A 16,122-nucleotide genomic window follows, 5' to 3' on the forward strand; every position below is an offset into this window, starting at 1 on the left:
AAAGGCCAATTTTTGTAAGCATACACGACTGACTGACAACAAATAATTTCATGAGTGTATCCACAACTTATCCACAAACTATTTATTTTATACAGTTAACTTCAGAATTATGCAGAATTATTATTATTCCCCCTGAGCTATTAGCTCCCCTGTTATTTTTTCCCCAATTTCGGTTTAACAGAGAGAAGGTTTTTTCAACACATTTTCAACACATAATAGTTTTAATAACTCATCTCTAATAACTGATTTATTTTCTCTTTGCCATGATGACAGTAAATAATATTAGACTAGATATTCTTCAAGACACTTCTATACAGCTTAAAGTAGCATTTAAAGGCTTAATTAGGTTAACTAGGCAGGTTAGAGTAATTAGATAAGTTATTGTATATCCATGGTTTGTTCTGTAGACTATCGCGGGGAAAAAGCTTAAAAGGGCCAATAATTTTTACCTCAAAATGGCTTTTAAAAATTGCTTTTATTCTAGCCTAAATAAAACAAATAAGACTTTCTCCAGAAGAAAATTTTTTATCAGACATGCTGTAAAAAAACCCAAACAAAACTGATTTCAACTGCAATTCATTTGTTTAGCAACTTCTGACTTGTTCTTCACAACTTTTCATCATTAAAGTTCCTCCGAGTCACCTCTAGTTGTTAATAATAATAGTACAACAGCAAGCGCATCAAGTATGAAAACCTCCAAAACTTAAGGCTGTGTGCACTCAGTCTATAGAGGCTTGTCAACCTTGTTTCATTTCCCATGTTAATTTTTTCTTTTATTTAAAAAAGAAATTCCCAAGTGCTCTTTAACAGAGAGAATATTATTGTCAACACATTTCTAAACAAAATAGTTTAAATGACTAAATTCTAATAACTGATTTCTTCCGTAATCTTTGCCATGATGACAGCACATAATATTTGACTAGATAATTTGTAAGACATTAGTATTCAGCCTAAAGTGACATTTAAAAATGTAATTAGGTTAATTAGGCAGGTAAGATCTATTGGCCAAGTCATTGGGTAACTGTGGTTTGTTCTGTATTTAAGAAGGCTAACAATATTGACCTTAAAAACTGCTTAAACATTTTAAAAACTGCTTTTATTCTATCCAAACTAAAAGAAATAAGACTTTCTCAAGAAGAAAAAAAATACTTACAACATTTCAAAGGAGGGTGATACAGTGGCTAATGTGGTTAGCACAGTTGTCTCACAGCAAGAAGGTTGCTGGTTTGAGTCCAAGATGGACCAGGATGGCTTACTGTGTGGAGTTGACATGGGTTTCCTCTGGGAGCTCCAGTTTCCCCCACAGTCCAAAGACTTGCGGTATAGGTGAATTAGAAAAACTAAATTGACTGTAGTGTATGAATGTGTGTGTGAATGAGAGAGTGTGTACATTATATTGTGTGAATATAAACATGGATTAACATAAACAAAAAAAAACATTCATGTTGTGCAGTAAAATAATTTTATCCTATGTTTACAGAGCTTTAATAGTAAGGTTGTGGATTAAGCACCTATTTCTCAAACAAAAATAAATAAATAATCTACACTATGAACACAAATAGTAGTTTAATTTATGTCGCATTTTTGATCAGCATCATGAACTAATGATATTTGACTAAATTGACCCCTGACAGAAAGACTCCTGCTATATGAGTCAAATGGTGTAACCAGTTACACCCCTTGACATTTCAACTTAAAATGAAATTTGACAGGCATTATCAATAACATCTATGTAAGCACATGGGCTTGGTGGGAATATTTCAAATTTAACTTTTAAATATAATACTTATTTTTATAATTATGAACAATTATCAGTGCATTTCTGGGGTCTTACCATTTGACATGCATATCTAAGAATAGCTGGCCATACCTTAAAAAGGTCAAAGTATCTCACATTTTAAAAAGAGTTACTAACCTTTGCATGCAGCAATTAGTCTTATCAAGAGTTCTTCTCTGTGATTCAATTTCCTGTCTAACTGTCTTGTGCACAATATTAACAAAATGGCTCAATAAATAGTGGTTACACCATCTTGACATTTCAGAAATTTGAGGTGACAGAAAAAATTCCCCAAATGAATTATAATATTTAAAACAATTGTGCTATATTTACCTTTATTTACTATTAAATATGTCTAATGTAAAATTATGCCAGACTAGCCGATACAATGTTTCATTGAGGCTTTCACATTTTTTAAACAAGGTAAACTATTTGGTACCAATTTCTTTTGGTTACACCACATTGACATTCTTGCAATAATCCCCTAAAAATTTTCTTAAAATGGATTAAACCCAAAAAATTAAACTTGGTCCTCAAAATAGAGAATGTATGCAAGTAATTTGCTTATTTATTTTGAAACTGTAACCTACTTGAATTTATTTAAAAGACATGGACACAAAAAAATGAGCGTCACGTCATTGACCCTAATAAGTAATTATTGTAATAAACTAATCAGTTATAAAGCAAAGTGTCGTGACCAACATGACAAAGCATCTGCGGTTGGTTCACTTACTTCACCAATACCGAATTAAAAGAATGGCCTGTTATAGTTTCATTGTGCATCCAGTAGGTGCAACCAACAAGTTGTGCATTTTAGTTTGACTTTTTTTGAGCGTGATGAGCAGTTCGGTGTTGGTTTTTATTTAAATATCTTGAGGTGGAACAAAATAGTGCATTCTCTATGCCTCCTCATTTACAAACAGCACGACGCGCTGCTGAACATGCAAGAGAGACGGCTTTACACTCCGTCATTCATAATCTAAGCTGTTGTATTGGAGTCAAAGAAATATATTAAAGTAAAATGTTCTCTTAACTGTCCCGATATGTTTAATCATTTATTTTTGCAAAATTCCTGTCATTTATCTTCTGCAAATTTGATTTTTTTAAAGTCTGCTTGATTCTTTTAAAATTGAAAGCAGCGCCCGTGTGAATGTTTTATTTTATGTTTATAGTCTTTAATGTGCTTTTTTAATTATTCTATTCAAAGCAGCCCTCGGACACGAATTTAGGCTATCCTTTAAAACGTGGCATGTGAGAGATGCATGTTTTGGATGATTGCTTTTTTTTTTGCGCTAACGCAATCAGTTCCTGATCCTATGCACTATAAACGCCAGTCTGTCAGAAATTACGCTACAGAAAAACACTGCATGTCATGTGACTTAACCAAAGAACATCATTGGCTAAAACTAAGGCCTTTTCTTTCCAACAACAACAACAAAAAAAAATCAATGTTGGTCTTAAAGAAACAGTGGCAGGGACATGAACGTAAATATCATGTTGCCACTGTTTCTTTAAGACCATGGCAACACCGTGCGGAAGAGGGTTAAATGGGACAATGCAATACTATATTTTGATTATTATGACATAAACATTTAATAAGGTACAAAACAGCAGACAATTGTACATGATCAGACCAAAGCTGATGTGGAGCTTGAAACATTACAACATACCCCTTTGCATATAAACAAGAAACCTTGAGCATGAGTCACACACTGCTGGAATGCCTTATACGTAACATGCTTAAGCTTCTTCAATGTGTTCTATGTACACTAATAGTGTGCACTCTATTGATCATTGTTTACATATGAACAAAAGCTTAAATTAACTGTGTTTATCATACCAATGTATCTTATCAGCCTTAAAGCAATAGTTCACTCAAGAATGAACATTTCTTGGGAATTTGCTAACTCACAGGTCATCCAAGATGTAGGTAACTTTTTTTTTCTTCAGTAGAACGTTAAAGAAGAACGTTTTGAGCTGAATATGTGGCCCTTGCTGATTCATATATTGGCCTTTTAATTAAAAAAAGATTAAGTATAAGCGCTTTTAAAAGGAGATTGAGCCAGGATCATTCTCTTGCAAATTTTGGATATTTTAAGACATTGATGTCCCATATTCACAGCTGAAGCCCGCGCACTACTTTTATCATTGGAGTTTCTAGAAAATACACAACAAAAGAAAACCATTATTTTTATAGACTCTAAATCATTCCTTCAACGGATGGAATTTTCAAAGAGTGATCATCCCTTGATTGAAAATATTTTAACTAAAGTTCACCACCTACAAAACAAATTTTACCTTATCATTTTTTGCTGGATACCAAGACATGTTGGACTTTCAGGGAATGAACGAGCGGATGCAGCTGCTAAAGCTGCTCTAAAACAAGCTGTGAACAAATGTCAAACTTCTCCATCAGAGATGAGACCTTTTATTAACAATTATATTTTAAACAAATGGCAAGAGGAGTGGCATACACTGGAAAACAATAAATTACACAAAATCCAGCCTGAAATTACACACAGAGGTATAAGACATTTTAAGAAACGAGCTGATCAAGTCATTTTTACCAGATGGCGTATTGAACATACAAGATTAACTTTATACTCAAAGATGAGGACCCTACCCAATGTTTGCACTGTAAAACCCCATGGACCGTAAAACATATTTTACTGGACTGCCCTGTTTTTAATGACTCCAGAAAGACTTTTTATAATGAGAACTCTCTTAAGGACATTTTTAACAAAGTGACACCAGAAAAAGTATTAGAATTTTTAACATGTATTAACCAGAAAAATCATATTTAAACCTGTATATTCAATTATTTATTTTTTACTGTTGATGTTTGTTAATTACTGAAATGCTCTTGCCATGAAAATAGCCTTAGTAGCTGACATGGCAATAAATAAATAAATAATGAATGAATGAATGAAGACATTGGTGTCAAACATAGGCTGTTTCTCCATTCCAAGAACGCTGAGATATTGTGAAGTATAACAATTGATCTGTGTAAAAAAAAAAAGTAATATTATTTTTAATGTTATCAGCTTTAATTCACAGCCAAACAGTTCTTGATTGTAGTGTGGTCCCTTTTAATGACGAAAGTATGAGTTGGACGGGAAGTCAGGTGATTCAGTTTACCAGCTGTCACACTTTCTTCATCAAAACCAACTGGAATACAGTCGCACGTGCAACGACTGTTTACCAACAGCTTGTTTCATACAGATTCTTTTAATGTTTGTATGATCCTTTGGCTACTTGGAAAACATGGAAAACACTGCTTTTTGTATTTTTAGAATCCTCTGACGCGGGAACAAATCGAGTCTTTGGTGCAAGAGGGTCGTGTGGTGGAGCTCAGGAGGAGATTGTGCTCCAGGATGACGTTTGGAACCGCTGGATTAAGAGCCGCGATGGGAGCAGGGTTTGCTCGCATTAATGACTTGACTATCATTCAGTCTACACAGGTTGGTCCAGGTTTACAATACGCAATTGACAGCTCACAGTTAGTCCTTTACAATGGAAAAATATAACAACCATGCGTGTAAAAGTCCTATTTATAACAAGATTGAAGTAAAATCTATTTAAATTTTTAATTATTATAGACCAGGTTAATCAAACTGGGGTGCACCCCACCAGGGGGGTGTGACAATTTGAGTCGTGCACTCAAGTATATTATGATGACGATTTGTATGCGTTCACTAGAGTAAATCTGATTGATGTAAGCTCCACATCTAACTATCAGGCACCTGTAGAGTTAATGCATTCGAGTAAAATTTACACATAAAATGGACCGGGTGCTTTTTAAAAATAATGATGGTGAATGAAAGTAAAACCAGTGAGCCGTCTGACAAAAAAAAGTGCCCTTCTGAATCAAATCAGCATGATGCCTATCTGGATCTTTCACTTACTTTGAAGACATTACTGACTAAGGCCCAGTTTACACTAGTGCGTTTTTGATTTAAAACGGCGTTTTAGAACGAAAACGATCTGCGTCCACACTGGCGTTTTACCCAGCGTTTCTGAACAGCTCTCCGTCCACACCAATACGCTGAAAACGCACATCACGTGACCACACACACTCTCTCGGGCAAGCGCTGCAGCATTTCTAACCAGATGAGAGCTGTGCTAGTCGGACTGCTCATCAAGCATCTCCCGCTGGATCTAATCTCACTATATTTGCTAAACGTGATATTGAATTAATCTTGTTGTCAATATCTAACAACATATTCCCCGTCTTTGGTCTTTTGAATTGATTACTTGTTCACAGGTAACGTGTTTCGGCTGAGCGCAAAGATAAGTTAATAACTAATGTAACCGCGTACATTCTGTATATCGACTGATCGCTTGCCTTTATTTACTATAATGTATAAACTTATTGTGCGTTATACTTTCATAATGGCTATTATTGATTATTAAATCTGACATTCAGCAAAGCAGAGGATACGTTTCGTATTTTCAATGAAAATGAAAGGAGGCAGTTGTTATAGGCTCTGTTTTATTATAAATATGCATACAGTGAAGATGACGCTCATATATGCAGCACAACGCCTCAACATTTCTGCTGTCTGTTAAATTGTTAATAAAAAAATGAAAATAGGCATTTACTTAAATCATGTTTTCATTTTATTGTTGATATAGTGAATCAACGTACCTAGGATGATGTGAATGAGGTTATAAAGTACACTGTTCCCTTTGAAGATTTACCCGTGTCCTCGCAAGTGTTTTCCATATCAAACTTGCGAAGTCTGAACTTTCAAGGAGAGGATGCAAGACTGAACTGTGTAAAGGCTGCTTAATATTGAGGAAAAGCCCCGCCTCCGTTTTCAGATGTCTCCGTTTTTCCCCATCCACACTGAGACGGAGCAGCAGCGTTTTAGAATGAAAACGGCCTCTCCAGCATTTCCAAAACGCTCCGTTTTCGGCGCTCGAGAACTCCGGCGTAGTGTGGACGGTTGGCGTAACCGTAACAAAACTTACTTTTAAAACGAAAACGCATTAGTGTAAACAGGGCCTAAGTTTACATGGACATCAGTAATCTACTTATTTGCCTTAATAGACAAAAATATAATTAAGGCGTTTACGTGAAGTGCTTTTTGAATGTTACATCTCAAGGCTATCCACGTCTCCTGCAGAGTTTCACGTAATTTTGGGTAACTTTAACTGCAGTTCGGCAGTTTCACTTTCACTCATGAACAAACTGAGGTGTTGGATGCGAAAAATGAGTAAGGACTGGTGGAAGAGTGTTGTTTTAATGAAATTTAATAACATTAAATGGAAAGAAAAAAACGTCCGCATTTCGTGGTGTGTGTATCTGTGGCTATTTACTGACAGTCGGAAGTGTGGAACTTGTCAGAAAATATGGCGAAAAGTCTTACATGACAGTAGTATTATGATTGCAATGTTTACTTCAATAACGCCACTAATATACTCCATGCCCTAATTCTATAGGGTGTGCCATTTATATGGATACACGTTAATAAAATGGGAATGGTTGGTGATATTAACGTCAAAGTTTGTGGCACATTAGTATATGTGAGGGGGCAAACTTTTCAAGATGGGTAGTGACCATGGTGGCCATTTTGAAGTCGGCCATCTTGGATCCAACTTTAGTTTTTTTCAATTGGAAAAGGGTCATTTGACACATCAAACCTATTGGGAATTTCAAAAGTAAAACAATGGTGTGCTTGGTTTTAATGTAACTTTATTCTTCTATTAATGAGTTTTTTACAAGTTTCTGACCGCTTATAAAATGTGTTTAATGTGCTGCCCATTCTGTTGGATTGTCAATGCAGCCCTCTTCTCCCACTCTTCACCACTGATATCAACACCGCAGGAGAAATGCCAGCACAGGCTTTCACTATCCATAGTTTCAGGTGCCGCACATCTTGCGGACGTTATTATAGTTTTCAATATTATGAGACGATAAGCAATAAAGTGGCATGTTCCTTAAACAGCACTTTAAAACAATAATATTAAAGTGACAAACTGCACAGTTATCTGAAATACTGCTACTGGACACACAATGTCCCAAAGACTTGTTTGTGTCTGGATTGTTGATGTTATTAGACAGGATCTAGGCCATATGTGGTGCATTCTGTTTTTTTAATGATGATAAGTCTGTCTGTCCTTCGTTGTTGTTGTTGTAGGGATTGTACAAATACTTGGCCAAATGTTTCCCTGACCTGAAAACGAGAGGGCTGGTGGTTGGTTATGACACTCGTGCCCAAGCAAGCAGTGGCTGCACCAGTGAACGGTAATGTCTTGTAGACTTCATGCAAATACACTGTAGTGTTCAAACACTGACATATTTCATACCTACATCAACAAAATGACTTCATTGTTTGTTCTTTAAATATTTTCATAGGCAAATATTTTATCTATAGATATGGACATATGTGCTTGTTGCAGTGTAGAGCAAGTTACTTCAAAAAAGTATTTAATTATTCATTTCTAATTAAATTCTTAATTATTTTCTCTGAAAAGTAACTTAATTACTTCACGTAATTTAATTACGTTCATAAATATAAAATAGACACAGAAGAAATAGTCTTTTAATTCTTTAAATTGGTCATATAGTGCCTTGTTGCTTTGTTTAAAAATGGTTCAATGCTAAGGGTTTTTTCTAATAAGCCGATTTTGCCAGTGGTTCCAATTTTTACTTGCCCTGCTAAAATTTTCACTGCCCCCCCCCCCCCAAAAGAAGTTAATAGCTATTTCTTAGCCACATATTTTAAATAATCTGTCAAAAGCCAAACATAATTGTAATCAGGGCTTGACATTAACACTTTTTTTGTTGGGAAATATATTTTATATGCATAAATTTGACTTTGACATGCTAAGATGACGATTTAGATGTGTTATGTCCACAACATGCATCCTCATTCATTTAACTGCTTGTGTGTGTGTGTGTGTGTGTTGTATGTTAGCTTGCTCAGTGCAACATTTTGTTGCAGAAACATTTAATAACTAAGTTTTTTTAAATCAGTACGTTTTCTATGAGGATCATAATATTTTTGGATTTTTCATTATTTTTTGTTTGTCAACAGAACTGAAAATGAGACGATCTAGCAGCAAACGGTAAAATCGCCTGCAGAATGCACCAGCAAAACAGCCTTTTTTGTGGAACAAGGGCTCAAATAAAAGAAAACACTCTCGCTTCCTGTATTAAACAATAGCGCTGCATTCAGGCATATGCTGCCCATTCATCACCGCATTCTTTATGCACTGAAAGCACATTCTAGAGTTAGGAGAGCTTACAAGTTAGAGGTTACTGTCGAAATGTTACACTCACCCATTCTGCATTAAATACTGTATATTGTGTGTTCTATCATTACATTGAGATCATTGACAGAGGGCTGGGCGATATGACCTAAAATCAACACTTTGAATAATTGAATTACCTCAATTTTGATTATTTTAAAATAATTATTCTATTTTCAATGCAGTTATTAATTTATTCTTCTTTTTCCCTGTTTTATATTGTTATCATTTGTACTGTAACTATACTTAACTACTAAAGTTCTTTTTTTCTAATGAAAGAGCATGTTTCTATTCCTTTTAATATTAAAACACATTTGTGGTATTAAATAGAATACTTTAAATTAAAATCAACGTTTGAAATTGAAGTCATCTTTTGAAAAGAGATCAGATTTCAGTTTTATTGTAACTATTGCAAAAAATATATAATTATTAAATACTGAAATAAACCAACAGAAATGAATATTTCATTGTCAAGAGTGGAAAATAACCAGCATCTTTAGCAAGCAAAGCTAAAGGTTTACCAAAACAGTAAATAACATTTTTTTCTCCTTTTCATGATATGACTTGGTTATGTATTGTGCGTCCCCTTGTAACTTAACAAATAAGCTGAAGGAAAGTGAGTGAGTGATGCTTGACAAGTTATAGTTTAGTAAAAAAAAATAAAAAATCATCACTACTAATTATCTGTCAGGCTACTGAATATTAATTCCATTATCTGCATTCACTCGAACTGATTTGCTGAAGTGACATGATCGTGACGTGGTTCTTGGAATCCACTCGGTTCCTGTCCAATGCCAAATAAACCAACAACAAAAAATCTGATTTATTTTGACGTATGTGAGGCTTGCCTTCTCTTTTAATAATGTTTTTGGTCAGGTTGATGCGCATATGAACAATTTGACATTCTGACACAGAATGCATATTGTCAACTGAGAATAACTGACTTTGTTTTTCAGATAAACAAATACAGTGCTCCACATAAGTAAGAACACCCTCTTTTGAAAGTTAATTTTTTATTTATTTCTTAGTGAATATAGCAAAGAATATTGGTGCATTTAAATGAAAACACTTATTTAAACTTATATCCATTTGAAAAAGTTTAGAGTTATTGCTAAATAAGTTTACAAACTACAAAATCTCAACTTAAATTTTTTATATTTTATGTTTTTCTTGATTTTTTTTTTTCTCCTGTTTGTTAAAATCGTATGTAATATTTTCTCTCAACATAACAATTTGAGTGTATTCATTTTTAGCACTGTGATCTTCCAAAACCCATGATTGCATTCATTCGCCTAACTAGCAAATTAAATATTTGTTTTTGATATTTGCCACGAGTAGGTGACAATTTTGTTTACTTGACTCACTGAGTGGAAATGGTGCTTGGTTGTATGCTATATTCCAGTTTTAATATCAAATTTAAGTTTAATTCGGATCTTTAAATAAAAACAGCTAATGTTACATGTAATGACCACCACCCTCCCTATCCTTAAGTCACCACTAGAGGGCAACGCCTATAAGTTGCCCAGCAATTTGGGCTTAGTAGCTTCCCATCCAGCACCTCGTAATCAGCATTGGCCGGTGTGTAACAGGTGTTTGTTGCCTCACGCTGAAAATAAATATGAGCAGCATACTCCAGCAGCTAAACGAATGAGAACAATTTAGCGCCCCCTTTATGGCTAAGTGGAACGAGGTATGTTTGTTTGTTTAATTGTTTGCTGGTACTTTGATGTTGTTTATTGAATTGTGCACTGTGTTTGTATTGTGAATGTCTGTGTATATTATGCTTTACGTTCTTGTGATTGTTTACACTTAGTTTTTTTTTCCGGTTTGTATAGTTTAACGGTGTTCTTGTCAACACGGTGACAAGTGAAGCATTGCAGTGTTTCATACTGTTAAAATAAATCACCATGCAAGCATCAGTGAGAACTCTCTGCCTCCTTCTTTGATGCCATGGGGCTGCTACATTACAGCTCCTTTACCATTATAAGTCTGAGTAATTACATTAATGCGTATATGAACAATGCACTCACCATGATTTCATGAAAACTCTCAAGCGCTCTGTTTGTTCATATATGGTGATATGTTTTAAAGGCAAAGTATTGTCAGTAATAATTAAAAAACCTAAATGACTGACTGATTAATTTATAACTGGTTATACATTTCTTTTGATTAATTGCCCAGCCCTACATTGACTGATATTCTAATTGTGTATGTAAATGCAGTATGCAATATTCCATTTATTAGATGGATAAATAAAACGGGAAGATTTGATTTAATGTTGTTCACAATAATGTTAATTTAAGTCTATACGGAACACTACATTTGTCTAAAACGAGTTTAAATATCGACATTTCTTGTTTGCTTTTGGTTTATCTGCAGACTTGCAAAGTTGACTGCCGCTGTTATGCTTTGTAAAGATGTTCCTGTCTATCTGTTCTCTACGTATGTGCCTACCCCATTTGTGGTAAGAAAAAGATATTGATGTATCATTTAATTCACAGTAGAAGAACTAAAGCTCTCTTTTCAACAGAGTTGTATATGAGCAGTATGACAAATTCTTGATGCTGATCTTTACATCTTTTTTCCCAGCCGTATGCTGTGATGAAGTATGGAGCTGCAGCTGGAGTCATGATCACTGCTTCTCATAACAGAAAAGAAGACAATGGATATAAGGTGAGCTGACTGCTGCATTACAGTTAGAAAATAACATTGCCTAAAAACTGACAGAAAAGTTGCTTAAAATACAGTTCTAAAATTTCTAGCAAAAATAAAAATTATCTTGTACTCCCAGACTGCGTCCGAAACCGCCTACTGCTCAGTAGGTACTGCATTTACATTAAAATGTACTACTCGGACGTTAGAAAAGTACCTTTTATGCAGTATGAATGTGAAGAGTATGAATGGAATTCGGACGTACTACATCCGCCATTTTGTCATGGTCACGTGACCTACTTTCGTCAGTTGCGTCGCTTCCATCCGATTCATGAATTCTCTCGCGGGGGGCATCATGGGATACCGCAGCCTGCATGGGATGCGCACTCCAGAATCTCGCCGGAAGTACTAAGTCATCCGGATACTTCTCGCGTACTGATTTTCGAATTCTATGATTTTGGACACACTACTCGGTTCGCATACGGATTTTAGCGTACTTTATAGTATTTAAGTATGCGGATTCGGACGCAGCCCCATTTTCACTGAAAAATAGTTTTTAAACTTGCATTGCCAAACGATTTGGGACACCCCTCCAAATCATTGAACCCAGGTGTAACAATCACTTTCATGGCCGCAGGTGTATAAAATCAAGCATTAGCCATTCAGGCAGCTTCTACAAACATTTGAGAAAGAATGAGTCACTCTATTGGTACGTTCACACGACACACGGATGCAGATGAAGCGTTAAGCGTGAGTGATTTACAATTTACATGTTAAGTTAATGCAAATATGCGAATAGCTATCCTGTGGCGTGATTGATGCTGCGCGGTTGATGATGCTCGAATTGAGTGTGAAGGACCACACATACACACACACACACGCATATCGCAAAACATGGAAGTTTTTTTTTCTTTCCATTTGGCGTGTGTTATTAAATTCCGTAACACTCTCACCAGTCCTTACTCCTTATTTGCGTCTAATACCCCAGTTTGTCACGGGGTTTGAATAAAATGTTCATGAGTTAAAGTAAAACTTTTTGCAATTAGGATATTCCACACACACACACACACACACAAACACACACACACACGACTGTTTGTCACTATTCTCTGCACCTATTGGGTCAGTAAAGAATGACAGACACACACCTTCCCCCCTGGGGTCCATTCTTTGTATGTGGATTACTCAATTAGCTGGATTCGGTTATTGACGATTTGACAGGATCCAGGATAGTTTCGTTCTTCAAAACTCTTCTGAGAGTTCTGGTAGCTCAAACCTGCTCAGTTCAAGCGAAGGTAATAGTGAAAGAATGTACAGATTGCTGATATTTTCTTACAGTAGTAGTTATATACACTTGAGAAAATAGTAAATATTTTTTAACGATGTTTTGAATATATATAAATAATAAAAACTATGCGATCTGCACTCCGAAATAAAAGTACAAAGACTGCCACCTGGTGGTTCGAAGAGAAAATTTATTGATACAAACTTTTTAGATACAAACGCGTACAATCCATGGTTTCCGCTACATTCATTCTTCCATGTTGAGGGCCACGCCAAAATTGATCCCGCCACGGCTACATTATAGCTTCTCATTCAAAACAATTTTTTTTTTAATAGCGGGTAATAATAGCACCAAAACGTATTAAAAGATAATTGAATTATAACAGAGCAAACTTTTCTGTAACCGTAGTAGTGCTGTGCGTCATTTGTTTAACCCTTTAAGGTTACATGCTGACTGACTGACTGACAGGTCTGTGAGTCTTGAGGCCAGCAGACACGACGTATAGCCGTTTCACTGTACTTCAGGATGCATTAATACCGCTCTCTAGGTCTATTGGAGACATTCATAAATATTCCTAGCAAATCTAATAAATACTGGAGACATACTCGTTACATAAATGCACTAAATCACACTTCAGCAGTGTTTATTTGAGAGCGCACAAGAAGATCTGCACGCTCTTGAAGCGGCTTATATTTAAGGGGGCTGGCAAGAAGTTTTGTTAACGAGCAGAGGAAATCGGCGTGCAAATAAATAGATTCACATGCTCGAAGGCTGTTACATAAATGCGATCTCGACTTCTAATACTGCGCTCATAACATTTGTCATTGAAATAGCGCCACAGGCAGTTGGTAGATCTGTGTAAAAGAAAAGGAAAAAATCCTAGAGGAAACACTGCAATAATTTCAGAACTTGTACTGAAATTAGTACTGCACTTCTCATAGGTTCAGAATACCTGAGGAGGAGGCTGACAGATGTTATATCATATAATGAAATATAGACCAGTCCAGCTGCTTGAATTGATACATTTATACATTACATTAATTGTTGCTTCTTGAAAGGTTTCAGACTTGCATTGTTCTCATCATTGTTGCAAGGAGCTTTAAACAACATTTAATAGCACTTTTAGGTAACCTATTATACAAGCAGTAGGCTTGGTGTTCTCCTCTGAAGTGTGATTTGTAAGTTGTTTCAGTGATCTAGCTCAAGCTTGTGGATTTTCTTTAGGTTTATTGGCACAATGGCGCACAGATAGCCTCGCCGCATGATAAGGAGATCTTACATTGCATTGAGGAGAGTGCTGAACCCTGGGCTGAGTCCTGGAATGAGGACCTGGTTGAGAGCAGCCTGCTAAAGCGAGACCCACTGGAGGACGTCTGCCACTGGTACATGGAAGAGCTAAACACTCTCTGCTTCCACAGGTGCAGTCTCTCACCTGTACTAAAACAAAAAAAGTGTGTTTAAACTATACATTCCTACAATTTAAGGTACTAGGAAGAGCGATTTCAGCAATACCACATTTTTTTAAAGCATTTTTTTTTTTGTTGCTTAATGACATTGAGTGTCATATGGAGTTATATCATACAGTATCGTTTGTGTTTTTTAGTGTACATTTTTAGCTTCTTATTTTTTATTTATTTATATATTTTAATTTATTAATTTACTATTATTTTTATTAACATAATTTCTAAAATAAAAGGTCAAATTAAATTGTCACTATGGTGGGATTGTTTGTAAATTTCAAAATCTCAACATTTTATCAGGTAATGCAATACCAGTGACATTTTTAAAGTACATTACAGTTCTTTTTTTAGATCACTGCAAAAATGTATTTGCTTTTTTAATTTACTTGCGTATTTACGCATTAACAAATTGCTTTAGGAATTTAACTCGATTATTTCTTAATAAAAAAAATATCGAAACATTTTAATTAAACAGTCAATAGAAAACAATTATCAATTGAGAACAAGAAAAAACTAATTAAAGATAATAAGCACTTTTTTTCTCTTGTAAATAAGTAAAATAATACTAAAGAAAATAACAGCTGCTATTATAGGATATAATACACTCAATGGCCACTTTATTATACACCTTACTAGTATCAGGTTCGACGCCCTTTTCCCTGCAAAATGGCCTTAATCTTTCGTGGCATAGATTAATCAAGGTACTGGAAATCTTTCTCAGAGATTTTGGTCCATATTGATACGATAGCATCATGCAGTTGCTGCAAATTTTTTACGGCTGCGCATCCATGATGTGAATATCCCATTCTACCACCATCCCAAAGGTGGTCTCTTGGATTGAGATCTGATGACTGTGGAGGCCATTTGAGAACAGTGAACTCATTGTCATGTTCAAGAAACCAGTCTGAGATGATTCATGCTTAATGACATGGCGCGTTATCCTGCTGGAGGTAGCCATCAGAAGATGGGTACACTGTGGTCAAAGGGATGGACATGGTCAGCAACAATACTCAGGTAGGCTGTGGCGTTGAATTGATGCTCAGTTGGTACTAATTGTCCTAAAGTGTGCCAAGAAAATCTCCCCCACAACATTACACCACCAGACTGAACCATTGATACAAGGCAGGATGGATCTATGCTTTCATGTTGTTGACACCATCAGACTTATCAGACCAGGCAACGTTTTTCCAATCTTCTATTGTCCAATTTTGGTGAACCTGTGTCAATTGTAGCCTCAGTTTCCTATTCTTAGTTGATAGGAGTGGCACCCGGTGTGGTCTTCTGCTGCTGTAGCCCATCTGCCTGAAGGTTCGACGTGTTGTGTATTCAGAGATGCTCTTCTGCAGACCTCGGTTGTAACGAGTGGTTATTTGAGTACCTGTTGCCTTTCTATCAGCTCGAACCACTCTGGCCATTCTCCTCTGACATCTGGCATCAACAAGGCATTCGTTCCCACAGAACTGCCGCTCACTGAGTAGTTTCTCTTTTTTTTGACCATTCTCTGTAAACCCTAGAGATGGTTGTGCGTGAAAATCATAGTAGATCAGCAGCTTCTGAAATACCTAATCTGGCACCAACCACTATGCCACATTCAAAGTCACTTAGGGCCTACTCACACTATGTCATTCGTACCGTGCCCAGGCCCGTTTCCCGGATGGTTTGAGAAGTGTGAGTGCGCTGGATCGGGCTCA

The 16,122-nt window shown here is 35.9% G+C and overlaps 3 protein-coding genes across 6 annotated transcripts in view; 2 read left to right on the forward strand and 1 right to left on the reverse strand.

Moving 5' to 3' along the window:
- The window catches only part of brwd1 (bromodomain and WD repeat domain containing 1), a 1,114,832-nt gene that overhangs the window by 316,164 nt on the left and 782,546 nt on the right, over nucleotides 1-16,122 (reverse strand). The window lies entirely within an intron of this gene.
- The window catches only part of mxf (myxovirus (influenza virus) resistance F), a 250,491-nt gene that overhangs the window by 39,365 nt on the left and 195,004 nt on the right, over nucleotides 1-16,122 (forward strand). The window lies entirely within an intron of this gene.
- pgm2l1 (phosphoglucomutase 2-like 1) overlaps nucleotides 1-16,122 on the forward strand; it is a 33,761-nt gene that overhangs the window by 6,613 nt on the left and 11,026 nt on the right. For 2 of the 3 annotated variants that reach the window (XM_073922981.1, NM_001098485.1), the window contains 5 exon segments: nucleotides 5,071-5,238; nucleotides 7,921-8,027; nucleotides 11,414-11,498; nucleotides 11,624-11,707; nucleotides 14,196-14,389. In XM_073922981.1, coding sequence (XP_073779082.1) covers nucleotides 5,071-5,238; nucleotides 7,921-8,027; nucleotides 11,414-11,498; nucleotides 11,624-11,707; nucleotides 14,196-14,389 — 638 coding nt within the window. 3 annotated transcript variants of the gene reach the window in all.

Source organism: Danio rerio, chromosome 15 (genome assembly GCF_049306965.1).
Source record: "Danio rerio strain Tuebingen ecotype United States chromosome 15, GRCz12tu, whole genome shotgun sequence".
NCBI classification, from domain to species: domain Eukaryota; kingdom Metazoa; phylum Chordata; class Actinopteri; order Cypriniformes; family Danionidae; genus Danio; species Danio rerio.